Here is a 16559-nt window from a genome sequence, read left to right on the forward strand (position 1 = left end):
TCATAATGCCGGCTACACTTTCCATCTTAAAGATCTAAAAACGATTTTTGGGAATGTCCGGCGGGCCAGATTGAAAAGCTTAACGGGCCGCATGTGGCCCCCGGGCCTTAATTTGCCCAGATCTGATCTAAAGTCCGGCAGTTGCAGTTTCCACCGTCGGAAGTCTCTTTAGCGTTGACTTTGTTGAAAAGAGAATCGCAATAGTCAATACGGGATGGTGAACGATCAATTTGTGCGTGCCGAGACTTTTGGGGATAGTCGTCCATTGACTGTCAGACCAAAGTCCTGAGGAGCTTGATTTGGTCTCGTCACTGCCAGGTCTGCTGGAGGAGCGGGCGCTGCTCCTGGGTCGGATGGGAAAACACGAGCAGGCGCTCTTCATTTATGTACACATTCTGCAGGACACGCGCATGGCTGAGGAGTGAGTGTACACACACACACACACACACACACACACACACACACACACACACACACACCTTGTGGTGATTAATGGGGACCAAGTTTTTCATCATGACTTCCACTTCAAATTTTGACACGCACTTGTTATTTCATATGTTGACCAGAGGGGGAGCACTTTTAAAAGCGACACACAGTCCATTTGAAAAATCCCTCCTTTTTGGGACCACACTAATGTTGGTACATTTGCCCAGCAGGGGTGCAAATGAGACATTGTCTATTAGATGCAATGTTATTGGGACCATGATTTATGTCACACCTCCTCATATGGAAGATACTTTTCCTTCTTCATGTCTCAAGAAGGGTAGAAATACAAGAACACACACACACACACAATCTTGTATTTTTTACCTTCTTGAGACCTAAGAAAAAAGCCTCCCTCTTTAGGACCAGCCTTTCTAGATATATAAAGAAGTGTATTTACAACATTAATAATATATACATACTATGCAAATATAAAAAAGCTTGTTGTGAAAAATTTGTTGGAATTTCACAAGGAAAAGGTCACAATTTCACAAGAAAAACTTAGAATGTTGGCAGTATTATAATTAAAGTCGTCATTTTACTCAACGCAAGTCAAAATTTTCCACAAAAAAATGAACATTTGTGCAATATCATGATAAAAGTTGGAATTTCACACTTTTATAAGAAAACTTAAAAATGTTGGCAATATCATGATAATAATCGGAATTTTACTCGGCAAAATTATGACATAAGTCATCGTTTTACTCCAAAAATGTCACAGTTTTACAAGAACAACAAAAACATTGGCAATATTGTGATAAAAGTCAGAATTTTATATGACAAATGTCGCCATTTTGCATTAAAAAGTCATCATTTTACTTTAAAAAAAAGTTATAATTTTACTTTAAAAAAGTTATAATTTTACGAGAAAATATTGCGATATTACAGAAACAGAAAGAATATGAGAAATTGTTGTCAATTTAAGAAAAAAGTCATTTAGTTAATTTATTGTTTGTAATTGTTTTTTAATCTTCATTATTTACTTCACGTTATTACAGTATGTCTCCATATACATATTTATTTTATTATTATTTATTGTTGATGTCTCAAGAAGGGTAGAAATACAAGAACACACACAGTCATTACAGTTGACATGTTTATAAGCTCGTTATTGTGGAAATAAGGAGGTGTTGTATTCTCTGCAGATATTGTCACGGCCATTACAACAGCTCCATGGAAGGAAATAAAGACGTGAGTAGCTTTTAATTACGTCCTCATTTCTAGATTCCTGCCTTTTAACGTGAGATTGTGGCGTACCAAACGGTGTGTTGTACCAATTGCATAAGTCTCACCGAGTTGTTCCGCCCCCCCACATGCAGGTTTACCTGTCCCTGCTGCGGATGTACCTGTCCCCCCCGGACGTGCACTGCCTGGGGCCCATCAAGATGGAGCTGTCGGAGCCTCAGGCCAACCTCCAGGCCGCCCTGCAGGTCCTGGAGCTGCACCACAGCAAGCTCAACACCACCAAGGTAAGTCACCTCGCGGTCGAATGGTCCGTGTGTTTTGCGATGAACCTTAAGACTTCTTTTGTCACGGCGTGACATTGCTGGTTTCACGGGCCGAGGAGCGCGTTCGGCAGCACGCGCACACGGAGTACTTCCAAGCAGACACAGTGTGTAGACAGAAAAGGGAGAGCGGACGCATTTTGGTGTAAAAAGAAAAGATAAAGGTGAAGTTATAACACTGAAACACCCTGAGGAAGAGGTGTTTTAAGACATGGCTAGCAAGCTAGCTAGCGGCTAACATCCATCCACAGTGTTTTAACTACTTCTAAATCACTAATCCTGGTCTCCATGGGGACAAATAAAGTACGTTTCTGCTCCGCCGCTCCCAGTCTGTGGAACGCTCTCCCTGACCACCTGAGGGGACCACAGACTGTGGATGCTTTTAAAAAAAACAAACTTCTTTTTTAAAAAAAAAAAAGCCTTTTTTTTAGGTTTATGCATACTAGTTCTAACTATTAGGCTGTTCTAGTTTTTATTCATTTATTTTTATTATCTTTTTCTTTTTATTATTATTATTATTTTTAATACACTGTAGCACTTTGAGGTTGTTTACTCAATGTAAAGTGCTTTTTACAAATAAAATCTATTATTATTATTAGGGATGTCCGATAATGGCTTTTTGCCGATATCCGATATTCCGATATTGTCCAACTCTTTAATTACCGATACCAATATCAACCGATACCGATATCAACCGATATATACAGTGGTGGAATTAACACATTATTATGCCTAATTTGGACAACCAGGTATGGTGAAGATAAGGTACTTTTTTAAAAAAATGAATCAAATAAAATAAGATAAATGAATTAAAAGCATTTTCTTGAATAAAAAAGAAAGTAAAACAATATAAAAACAGTTACATAGAAACTAGTAATTAATGAAAATTTGTAAAATTAACTGTTAAAGGTTAGTACTATTAGTGGAGCAGCAGCACGCACAATCATGTGTGCTTACGGACTGTATCCCTTGCAGACTGTATTGATATATAGTGATATATAATGTAGGAACCAGAATATTAATAACAGAAAGAAACAACCCTTTTGTGTGAATGAGTGTAAATGGGGGAGGGAGGTTTTTTGGGTTGGTGCACTAATTGTAAGTGTATCTTGTGTTTTTTATGTGGATTTAATTTTAAAATTTTTTTAAAAAAACGATACTGATAATAAAAAAAACGATACCGATAATTTCCGATATTACATTTTAACGCATTTATCGGCCGATAATATCGGCAGACCGATATTATCGGACATCTCTAATTATTATTATTATTATTATTATTTTTAATACACTGTAGCACTTTGAGGTTGTTTACTCAATGTAAAGTGCTTTTTACAAATAAAATCTATTATTATTATTGTTATTATTAAGTTTCTTACAAGTATCATTATCACTGGAGGACGAGGAATGTCTAAACATGCTTCACTACACACCGTAGCAGGATACAATAGCTCACCGGCGTCACATTGTAAACAAACGCCATGGGTTGATCTACTCCTGACATCCACTGTGATGATATCAAGTACAATAGCGTATTTAGTTGATACTACTATGATTACATCGATACTTTTTATCACCACTAAATCTTTTTGAGTTTTTTAAAATTCTTATTATGTTTATAAAGTCAGTAAATATGTCCCTGGACTCATGAGGACTTTGAATAGGACCAATGTAAGATCCTGTAACTACTTGGTATCGGATCGATACCCAAATGTGTGGTATCACCCAACACTAATGTAAAGTATCAAAGAAGATAAGAATAAGTGATTATTACATTTTAACAGAAGTGTAGATAGAACATGTTAGAACAGAAAAAAAGCACATATTAACAGTAAAGGAACAAGTAGATTAATAATAAATTTTTACAGTTTGTCCCTCTTAATGTGTACAAAATAATAGGTGTATAAATGACACAATATGTTACTGCATAGACTAATTAGGAGTCTTTGTTTGTTTACTTACTACTAAAAGACAAGTTGTCTAGTATGTTCACTATTTTATTTAAGGACTAAATGACAATAATAAACATATGTTTCATGTACACTAACATTTTTTTGTTCAAATAAAGACAATAATGACATTTTTTTATTTTATTATTTAGAAAAGTATGGAAGTACATTTGGTGTCAAGACAAGCCTAATTCAGAGGGGGGGGGGGGGGGGGGGGGATTTTTTTTTTTATATTTTTTTTTATATCAAGAAATACAATCATGTGTGCTTACGGACTGTACCCCTGCAGACTATATTTATCTATATTGACATACACATACACAATATTTATGTATTGTGTTTTTTATGTTGATTTAATTTTTTTTTTTTTAAATTTATTTATTTATTTATTTATTTTTATATCAAGAAATACAATCAAGTGTGCTTACGGACTGTACCCCTGCAGACTATATTGATCTATATTGACATACACAATATGTATATATTGTGTTTTTTATGTTGATTTAATAAAAATAAAAAAAAATTTTTTTAAAAATGTTTTTTTTCGTTTTTTTTATATCAAGAAATACAATCATGTGTGCTTACGGACTGTACCCCTGCAGACTATATTGATCTATATTGACATACACATACACAATATGTATATATTGTGTTTTTTATGTTGATTTAATTTAAAAAAAAAAAAAAAAAAATTTTTTTTTTTTTTTTTTTATCAAGAAATACAATCATGTGTGCTTACGGACTGTACCCCTGCAGACTATATTTATCTATATTGACATACACATACACAATACTTATATATTGTGTTTTTTATGTTGATTTAATTTTTTTTTTTTAATAAAAAAATTATTTTTTATTTTTTTTATATCAAGAAATACAATCATGTGTGCTTACGGACTGTACCCCTGCAGACTATATTGAACTATATTGACATACACATACACAATATGTATATATTGTGTTTTTTATGTTGATTTAATTTAAAAAAAAAAAAAAAAAATTTTTTTTTTTTTTTTTTATATCAAGAAATACAATCATGTGTGCTTACGGACTGTACCCCTGCAGACTATATTTATCTATATTGACATACACATACACAATATTTATATATTGTGTTTTTTATGTTGATTTAATTTTTTTTTTAAATAAAAAAATTATTTTTTATTTTTTTTATATCAAGAAATACAATCATGTGTGCTTACGGACTGTACCCCTGCAGACTATATTGAACTATATTGACATACCGTATTTCCTTGAATTGGCGCAGGGAATATAGTATTCGCACGTCTAGAATTACTGCGGGGTCAAACTCGTTTCTCAAAATAATTAACGCATGCTTGGCCTTATCGCCGGTTTATTATTGAAGCTGGATCAAATTCGTTTCGCAAAATATTAATTTTATTATCGCATGTCTATAATTTTCGCCGGGTCAAACTCGTTTCGCAAAATATTTAGCATATGGCTAGAACTTCCACCGGGTCAAATTCGTTACGTCACGAGTGACGCATCTGTCCTCATTTTCAAAATGGAGGAAGCTGCTTTCAGTAGTTTACAATCGCACAAAGGAAAAAAGATAAAGAGCTTTTCAGTAGGATTTAAGGTCCAAGCTATTGAATACCGGTACAGTATGCTAAAGAGAACAGTAAGCAGCTATGTTTTATTAATATACCGTAGCTGCGTGTGTGAAATACTGTATAAGTCATTAAATGACTCCCGCCTCCTGGTGGTAGAGGGCGCTGCCGCGCTAGTGATCCTTCTTGCGACTTCCGGTACTGCAGAAGAAGTGAACACACGCAGCAAGAGATTTTTTTTCTTCCTTTAACATGGAAGATTACATACCGGTATCTAAAATAAAACAGTTTTCTAAACTGGACTTTCAATGGAAGCAGGAGGTAATAATTAAAGGAATATCTCCATCGAAACAGAGACTTTTAAAACTGAAGAAAGAAAATAAGGAAGACTTCCATAAACAAGTTATCGATGCTTTTGGTCAGAAGGAGCTGCAAATGGACTCCATTTATAAGTACAGGTAAGACCATAATAACGTTTTTTTTAATTAAATGTGCTTTTCATGATGGTATGCTTACATCACACTCAAAGCGCACGCCTAAATTTTATGGATTCCTTTTGGTAAACGCCGGAGTGAGAAGAGGTTTTAAAATAATTACCGCATGCACGGCCATCCCGCCGGTTTCCGGTAAACGCAGGAGTGACAGGAGGTTTTAAATTAATTAACGCCCCTGCGGCTATTCAAGGAAATACGGTACACATACACAATATGTATGTATTGTGTTTTTTATGTTGATTTAATTTTTTTTTTTTTTTTTAAATTTTTTTTTTTTTTTTTTATATCAAGAAATACAATCATGTGTGCTTACGGACTGTACACCTGCAGACTATATTGATCTATATTGACATACACATACACAATATGTATATATTGTGTTTTTTATGTTGATTTAATTTTTAAAAAATATATATATATATATATATATTATTTCTTGCGCAGCCCGGTATCAATCAGTCCGCAGACCGGTACCAGGCCACGGCCCGCTGGTTGGGGACCACTGCCTTAGATGTAGTATTTCACCTTTTTTCTGGTAACTGTGTATTCTTCCTAATATCTAGAATATGTCACAGTCCAATTGTAAAAACCACCTGCAGGCCACACTTTGTCTAAAGTTGTTCCATTGGAGTGCACACCGAGATCTTCTATTCCCAATACACAATTCAAGGCGACATTTGGTCCTCTCCTATCATCCAACGAGCTTATACAAAGTTCTTTCTTCCCGAGTTGAATGGTGAGTGTGTCTCCTTTCTCTGTGTAGGCCATCAACCTGCTGCCAGCCAACACCCACATCAAGGAGATCCAAGTCTTCCTGGAGAGCGTCCTGGAGGAGAAGGCCCAGAGGAAACGCTGCAACCAGGTGCTGAAGAGTCTGCTGCAGGCCGAGTTCCTCAGGGTGAGTTGGACAATATCGGAATATCGGCAAAAAAGCCATTATCGGACACCTCTAGTTATTATGAATGTTACTACATGACATATATACTTACATCATGTATATATTACATGTTATTATGAATGTTACTACATGACATATATACTTACATCATGTATATATTACATGTTATTATGAATGTTACTACATGACATATATACTTACATCATGTATATATTACGTGTTATTATGAATGTTACTACATGACATATATACTTACATCATGTATATATTACACGTTATTATGAATGTTACTACATGACATATATACTTACATCATGTATATATTACATGTTATTATGAATGTTACTACATGACATATATACTTACATCATGTATATATTACACGTTATTATGAATGTTACTACATGACATATATACTTACATCATGTATATATTACATGTTATTATGAATGTTACTACATGACATATATACTTACATCATGTATATATTGCATGTTATTATGAATGTTACTACATGACATATATACTTATATTACATGTTATTATGAATGTTACTACATTACATATATACTTATATTACATGTTATTATGAATGTTACTACATGACATATATACTTATATTACATGTTATTATGAATGTTACTACATTACATATATACTTATATTACATGTTATTATGAATGTTACTACATGACATATATACTTATATTACATGTTATTATGAATGTTACTACATGACATATATACTTACATCATGTATATATTACATGTTATTATGAATGTTACTACATGACATATATACTTACATCATGTATATATTACATGTTATTATGAATGTTACTATATGACATATATACTTACATCATGTATATATTACATATTATTATGAATGTTACTACATTACATATATACTTATATTACATGTTATTATGAATGTTACTACATGACATATATACTTACATCATGTATATATTACATATTATTATGAATGTTACTACATGACATATATACTTACATCATGTATATATTACACGTTATTATGAATGTTACTACATTACATATATACTTATATTACATGTTATTATGAATGTTACTACATGACATATATACTTACATCATGTATATATTACATGTTATTATGAATGTTACTACATGACATATATACTTACATCATGTATATATTACATGTTATTATGAATGTTACTACATGACATATATACTTACATCATGTATATATTACATGTTATTATGAATGTTACTACATGACATATATACTTACATCATGTATATATTACATGTTATTATGAATGTTACGACATGACACATACTTACATCATGTATATATTACATGTTATTATGAATGTTACTACATTACATATATACTTATATTACATGTTATTATGAATGTTACTACATTACATATATACTTATAGTACATGTTATTATAAGAATGTTACTACACTACATATATACTTACATCATGTATATATTACGTGTTATTATGAATGTTACTACATTACATATATACTTACCGTACATAATGTATATATTACATGTTATTAGGAATGTTACTACATTACATATATACTTATAGCAAGTATATAAAAAGTTAAGGAAGGTTTTTGTTGGAGGGTTTTATAGGCGGAATAGACCGAATCCAATTAACTCCAGTGTTCGCTGACTCTTGCTAGTGTTTATTTACAACTTAGAATGCATTAAAAATGAAAAATGTGTGAAGGATTGTGAATGATAGGCAACATTCACCTTTAAGAAATAGACCCCTCCTTTTTGGACTTTGACTGCCCCTTGAATTATTATTCCTGACCTGGGACATGACAGTGTATGGAGTCACAACACAACATCGTACTTGAAGTCCGAATGATGACACCGTCTTTGGTGTTGCAGGTGCAGGAAGAACGCATCTTCCACCAGCAGGTGAAGTGTGTCATCACGGAGGAGAAGACGTGCAGAGTGTGCAAGAAGAAAATAGGAAACAGGTAAACTTGGGAGTCTGTGGGGTTTTTAGTTTTGTTAGAAAGTCCGACCGGAGGAACATCTTGAAAAAAATCAACTTTCCTGAGTGACCAGAGCTTACTTATTATGACAAATGGCACTAGAATATACATTTTGTTCCAATGTGTCCAATCAGCTGAGAGAAATGGAGGCAATGTTTGATTTGTCGCTTTGGGTTCAGGTCAGGGGCGTCCAACAAGCGCCATGCAAAGAAAATGATAAGGATTATTTTTGAAAGATTTGTATCCATCTTTTGTAGTTTTAAATATGCTCAAATCAATCCAATGTAGACCAACATATGCTAATTGATAGGGATGTCCGATAATGGCTTTTTGCCGATATGCCGATATTGTCCAACGCTTTAATTACCGATACCGATATCAAAGGATACCGATATCAACCGATATATACAGTCGTGGAATTAACACATTATTATGCCTAATTTGGACAACCAGGTATGGTGAAGATAAGGTACTTTTTAAAAAAATGAATCAAATAAAATACGATAAATAAATTAAAAACATTTTCTTTCTTTCAACAATATAAAAACAGTTACATAGAAACTAGTAATGAATGAAAATTAGTAAAATTAACTGTTAAAGGTTAGTACTATTAGTGGACCAGCAGCACGCACAATCATGTGTGCTTACGGACTGTATCCCTTGCAGACTGTATTGATATATATTGATATATAATGTAGGAACCAGAATATTAACAACAGAAAGAAACAACCCTTTTGTGTGAATGAGTGTAAATGGGGTGGGTTGGTGCACTAATTGTAAGTGTATATTGTGTTTTTTATGTGGATTTAATTTAAAAAAAACACACACAAAAAAAAAAAAACCAAAAAAAAAACGATACTGATAATAAAATTACCGATACCGATAATTTCCGATATTACATTTTAACGCATTTATCGGCCGATAATATCGGCAGACCGATATTATCGGACATCTCTACTAATTGACATCTTAACTTCAGTTTTATACAGTACAGCGAAACCTCCGCTTTCATGAATCATCTTTTCCAAAGAGGTGGAACAAAAAACTAAATGTAGGTAAACTCAAGCTGTTTTTCCCCACAAGTAATAACGCTAATACAGGTTTCACCTTTTCCACATTTTATGTTACAGCCATGGAATAAATTCATTTTGTCCTCAAAATTCTACACATAATACCCCATTATGACAATGTAAACAGTTTTGGTTGTTTTTTTTTAATTGCAAATGTATTAAAAATAAGAAGTATTCACAGCCTTTGTTCAATACTTTGTTGGAAAGAAACCATTTCTCAGTGGCAGGAACTGGGAGACTCTTTAGGATAGAGGGAAAGATGAATGCAACAATGTACAGAGACATCCTGGATGAAAACCAACTCTTCCCATCCGACCTGATGGAGCCTGAGACGTGCCGCAAAGAGGAATGGTCCAAACTGCCTAAAGATAGGTGCATCAGCAACAAAGTATTGAGCAAAGGCTGTGAATACTTATGTACATGTGATTTTTTTTTAGTTTTATTACATTACATTTGCAAACAAATTTTTTTTCAAAAACAGTCTTCATGGGGTATTGTGTGTAGAATGTGGAGGACAAATTGAATGAATTCCATATATGTATATTTTGTAATAAATATGTGGAGAAAGTGAAGCGCTGTGAATACTTTCCAGATGCACGGTACGTGTACAAAGCAACGGAGCAGGCGCACAAATACAATACTTATTACATGCGATACTAAACAAAGGAGAACATTAATAACAGCAACAAAATAGTAGAAATGACATCAAAAATAGTGATTACAAACATTAAACAAGAACAAAGTACATTAATTACAATAACAGAAACTATGTATCGTTATTATTATTGTCACTTATCATTTCAACCCACATTATTACATTATTACTATTACATACTCACGTTATTACATTATTACATTATACATTACTACAATCACATTATCATATTACATCACATTATTACAATATTACATTATATATATTACAATATATATTACAATTCCATTATCACTTTATTACATTATTACATTTTATATTATTACATTATTACGTTGTTGCATTATTACATTATATATTATTACATTATATATTATTACATTATTACATTACATGATCACATTATTAAATTATCACATTATTATGTTGTTACATTATTACATTATATATTATTACATTATCTCAATATTACAATTATTACATTTTATATCATTACAGTATCACATTATTACAGTTATTGCATTTTATATTATTACTAGGGATGTCCGATAATGGCTTTTTGCCGATATCCGATATTCCGATATTGTCCAACTCTTTAATTACCGATACCGATATCAACCGATACCGATATCAACCGATATATGCAGTCGTGGAATTAACACATTATTATGCCTAATTTGGACAACCAGGTATGGTGAAGATAAGGTACTTTTAAAAAATAATAATAAAATAAGATAACTAAATTAAAAATATTTTCTTGAATACAAAAGAAAGTAAAACAATATAAAAACAGTTACATAGAAACTAGTAATGAATGAAAATGAGTAAAATTAACTGTTAAAGGTTAGTACTATTAGTGGACCAGCAGCACGCACAATCATGTGTGCTTACGGACTGTATCCCTTGCAGACTGTATTGATATATATTGATATATAATGTAGGAACCAGAATATTAATAACAGAAAGAAATGGGGGGAGGGAGGTTTTTTGGGTTGGTAGCACTAATTGTAAGTGTATCTTGTGTTTTTTATGTTGATTTAATAAAAAAAAAAAGTTTTAAACCGATACAGATAATAAAAAAACCGATACCGATAATTTCCGATATTACATTTTAACGCATTTATCGGCCGATAATATCCGCAGGCCGATATTATCGGACATCCCTAATTATTATGCCTAATTTGGACAACCAGGTATGGTGAAGATAAGGTACTTTTTAAAAAAATTAGTAAAATAAGATAAATAAATTGAAAACATTTTCTTGAATAAAAAAGAAAGTAAAACAATATAAAAACAGTTACATAGAAACTAGTAATGAATGAAAATGAGTCAAATTAACTGTTAAAGGTTAGTACTATTAGTGGAGCAGCAGCACGCACAATCATGTGTGCTTACGGACTGTATCCCTTGCAGACTGTATTGATATATATTGATATATAATGTAGGAACCAGAATATTGATAACAGAAAGAAATGGGGGGAGGGAGGTTTTTTGGGTTGGTGCACTAATTGTAAGTGTATCTTGTGTTTTTTATGTTGATTTAATAAAAAAAAATTACTTTTTTTTTTTAAAAAAACGATACAGATAATAAAAAAACCGATACCGATAATTTCCGATATTACATTTTAACGCATTTATCGGCCGATAATATCGGCAGGCCGATATTATCGGACATCCCTAATTATTACATTATCACATTGTTACATTATTACATTATATATTATTATTATTATTATTACAATATTGTAATCACATAATTACAATATTGCATTGTATATTACATGATTACATATCAGTGTTACATTACATTTTATATTATTACATTATATATTACATTATAACATTTTTACAATTATGACATTTTATATTATTACATTATCACATTGTTACATTGTCACATTATTACATTTTATGGTATTACATTATTACATTGTCACATTATTACATTATATATTATTACATTGTTACAATATTACATTGTTACATTGTCACATTATTACATTTTATGGTATTACATTATTACATTGTCACATTATTACATTATATATTATTACATTGTTACAATATTACATTATATACTAGCACATTGTTACATTATTACATTATATATTATTACATTACATTGCTACATTACATCATCACATTATTACATTATTACATTACATTGTTACATCATTATATTATTACATTATCACATTATTACAATATTACATTATATATTATCACATTTTATATTATCACATTATTACTAGAGATGTCCGATAATATCGGCAGGCCGATATTATCGGACATCTTTAGTAATAATGTGATAATATAAAATGTGATAATATATAATGTAATATTGTAATAATGTGATAATGTAATAATATAAAATGTCATGATTGTAAAAATGTTATAATGTAATATATAATGTAATAATATAAAATGTAATAATGTAACACTGATATGTAATCATGTAATAATATACAATGCAATATTGTAATTATGTGATTACAATATTGTAATAATAATAATAATAATATATAATGTAACAATGTGATAATGTAATAATTAGGGATTAAAATGTAATATCGGAAATTATCGGTATCGTTTTTTTTATTATCTGTATCGTTTTGTTTTTTTTTAATTTAATTTTTTTTATTAAATCAACATAAAAAACACAAGATACACTTACAATTAGTGCACCAACCCAAAAAACCTCCCTCCCCCCATTTCTTTCTGTTATCAATATTGTGGTTCCTACATTATATATCAATATATATCAATACAGTCTGCAAGGGATACAGTCCGTAAGCACACATGATTGTGCGTGCTGCTGGTCCACTAATAGTACTAACCTTTAACAGTTAATTTGACTCATTTTCATTCATTACTAGTTTCTATGTAACTGTTTTTATATTGTTGTACTTTCTCTTTTATTCAAGATTTTTTTTTAAATTTATTTATCTTATTTTACTAATTTTTTTTAAAAGTACCTTATCTTCACCATACCTGGTTGTCCAAATTAGGCATAATAATGTGTTAATTCCACGACTGTATATATCGGTTGATATCGGTATCGGTTGATATCGGTATCGGTAATTAAAGAGTTGGACAATATCGGAATATCGGATATCGGCAAAAAGCCATTATCGGACATCCCTAATTATTACATTTTATATTATTACAATATTACATTATATATTATCACATTACATTATCACATTATTACAATGTATATAATTACATTGTATATTATCAGATTATTACATTATATTTTACTACAGTATTACATTATATATTATCACATTACTACATTGTATATTATTACATTATTACAATATGACATTATTCACCACCAGGAAGACAAAGTCCTATTTTAAGTCCATTTAATATCTCAAACAAATATACATGATAGATGCCATATTTCAAACAAATATATACAAACCCCGTTTCCATATGAGTTGGGAAATTGTGTTAGATGTAAATATAAACGGAATACAATGATTTGCAAATCATTTTCAAGCCATATTCAGTTGAATATGCTACAAAGACAACATATTTGATGTTCAAACTGATTAACTTTTTTTTTTTTGGTGCAAATAATCATTAACTTTAGAATTTGATGGCAGCAACACGTGCCAAAGAAGTTGGGAAAGGTGGCAATAAATACTGATAAAGTTGAGGAATGCTCATCAAACACTTATTTGGAACATCCCACAGGTGTGCAGGCTAATTGGGAAAGGGTGGGTGCCATGATTGGGTATAAAAGTAGATTCCATGAAATGCTCAGTCATTCACAAACAAGGATGGGGCGAGGGTCACCACTTTGTCAACAAATGCCTGAGCAAATTGTTGAACAGTTTAAGAACAACCTTTCTCAAGCAGCTATTGCAAGGAATTTAGGGATTTCACCATCTACGCTCCGTAATATCATCAAAGGGTTCAGAGAATCTGGAGAAATCACTGCACGTAAGCAGCTAAGCCCGTGACCTTCCATCCCTCAGACAGCACTGTATCAAGAAGCCACATCCGTGTGTAAAGGATATCACCACATGGGCTCAGGAAGACTTCAGAAACCCACTGTCACTAAATACAGTTGGTCGCTACATCTGTAAGTGCAAGTTAAAGCTCTACTATGCAAAGCGAAAGCCATTTATCAACAACACCCAGAAACGCCGCCGGCTTCTCTGGGCCCGAGATCATCTAAGATGGACTCATGCAAAGTGGAAAAGTGTTCTGTGGTCTGACGAGTCCACATTTTAAATTGTTTTTGGAAACTGTGGACGTCGTGTCCTCCGGACCAAAGAGGAAAAGAACCATCCGGATTGTTCTAGGCGCAAAGTGTAAAAGCCAGCATGTGTGATTGTATGGGGGTGTATTAGTGCCCAAGACATGGGTAACTTACACATCTGTGAAGGCACCATTAATGCTGAAAGGTACATACAGGTTTTGGAGCAACATATGTTGCCATCTAAGCGCCGTCTTTTTCGTGGACGCCCCTGCTTATTTCAGCAAGACAATGCCAAGCCACGTGTTACATCAACGTGGCTTCATAGTAAAAGAGTGCGGGTACTAGACTGGCCTGCCTGTAGTCCAGACCTGTCTCCCATTGACAATGTGTGGCGCATTATGAAGCCTAAAATACGACAACGGAGACCCCCGGACTGTTGAACGACTGAAGCTCTACGTAAAACAAGAATGGGAAAGAATTCCACTTTCAAAGCTTCAACAATTAGTTTCCTCAGTTCCCAAACGTTTACTGAGTGTTGTTAAAAGGAAAGGCCATGTAACACAGTGGTGAACATGCCCTTTCCCAACTACTTTGGCACGTGTTGCAGCCATGAAATTCTAAGTTAATTATTATTTGCAAAAAAAAAAAAAAGTTTGAGTTTGAACATCAAATATGTTGTCTTTGTAGTGCATTCAACTGAATATGGCTTGAAAAGGATTTGCAAATCATTGTATTCCGTTTATATTTACATCTAACACAATTTCCCAACTCGTATGGAAACGGGGTTTGTATGATAAATGCCCTATTTCTAACAAATATATACAGGGTTTCCCACACATTCATTTATTTGTGGCGGCCCGCCACAAAAGAATTACGTCCGCCACAATTTTTTAAATTTATTTTATTTTTATTTTTTTTATTTTTTTGTCCTGTCCAGCTTCTCAGGCAAATCATATAGTAGATGTAGATGCCCATATCGGCTGTTCAGATTTACTTTACAAAAGAGAAGTGTGGGATACTTCTCTTGTTGCCTTATTTGTATTTGACTTTATTAAATGTATTTATATTAGAAACACAACATGTGTATATAACAAAGGGTGCAAAGTCTGCAGGCAGTAGGAAACACATGGTTAAGTGTAGGGAGTAAAACTGATGGCAGTCTAAAGTTCAAGATTTTTGGAGCTCTTTGTTCAGTGGATCAGGGGCCGTACTTATCAAGCTTCTTAGAGTGCCAATTTACACTTAAGTCCTGAGAATTTGCGAAATTTAGTCCTACTCTCAAACTTGAGAATAAAAGCTTTTTATCAACGTTCTTAAGTCTAAGAATCACTCCTACTCTCCACGATATTTAAGAGACCTTCAGAGGTGTCTTAAGTGGTTAGGAGTTGCCAGCAGGGGATGGCACTGAGGCGAGAGAGACGTGCGCCAACGTTCAGGGAACGGAACAATGTTTTGGTTTTTTTTGATGACAAGCAGCTGATCAAACGGTATCGTTTAGACAGAGCGGATATTATTTTTGTCACAGATTTAATACTTTTCGATTCCATGTTGATTTCTGCATGTGTCTGCAGTGGGCTAGTATATATAGAGCCACCCACACCAGTTTCAAATGAGTTGCCTAATTAATGAATTGGAAAGAAAATGTTATGACAGTAGCGTATGTGTGTGGCCATGAGGTGAGTGACGTCAGTGAGTGTGTGGGCGAT

The 16559-nt window shown here is 32.6% G+C and overlaps 1 protein-coding gene across 5 annotated transcripts in view; it reads left to right on the forward strand.

Moving 5' to 3' along the window:
- The window catches only part of vps39 (VPS39 subunit of HOPS complex), a 70916-nt gene that overhangs the window by 52082 nt on the left and 2275 nt on the right, over positions 1 to 16559 (forward strand). For all 5 annotated transcript variants that reach the window (XM_062034071.1, XM_062034073.1, XM_062034068.1 and 2 more), the window contains 5 exons: positions 319 to 421; positions 1629 to 1674; positions 1803 to 1952; positions 6766 to 6900; positions 8806 to 8897. In XM_062034071.1, the coding sequence (XP_061890055.1) occupies positions 319 to 421; positions 1629 to 1674; positions 1803 to 1952; positions 6766 to 6900; positions 8806 to 8897 (526 nt within the window). The remainder of the gene's footprint in view (positions 1 to 318; positions 422 to 1628; positions 1675 to 1802; positions 1953 to 6765; positions 6901 to 8805; positions 8898 to 16559) is intronic.

Source organism: Entelurus aequoreus, linkage group LG23 (genome assembly GCF_033978785.1).
Source record: "Entelurus aequoreus isolate RoL-2023_Sb linkage group LG23, RoL_Eaeq_v1.1, whole genome shotgun sequence".
Taxonomy (NCBI): domain Eukaryota; kingdom Metazoa; phylum Chordata; class Actinopteri; order Syngnathiformes; family Syngnathidae; genus Entelurus; species Entelurus aequoreus.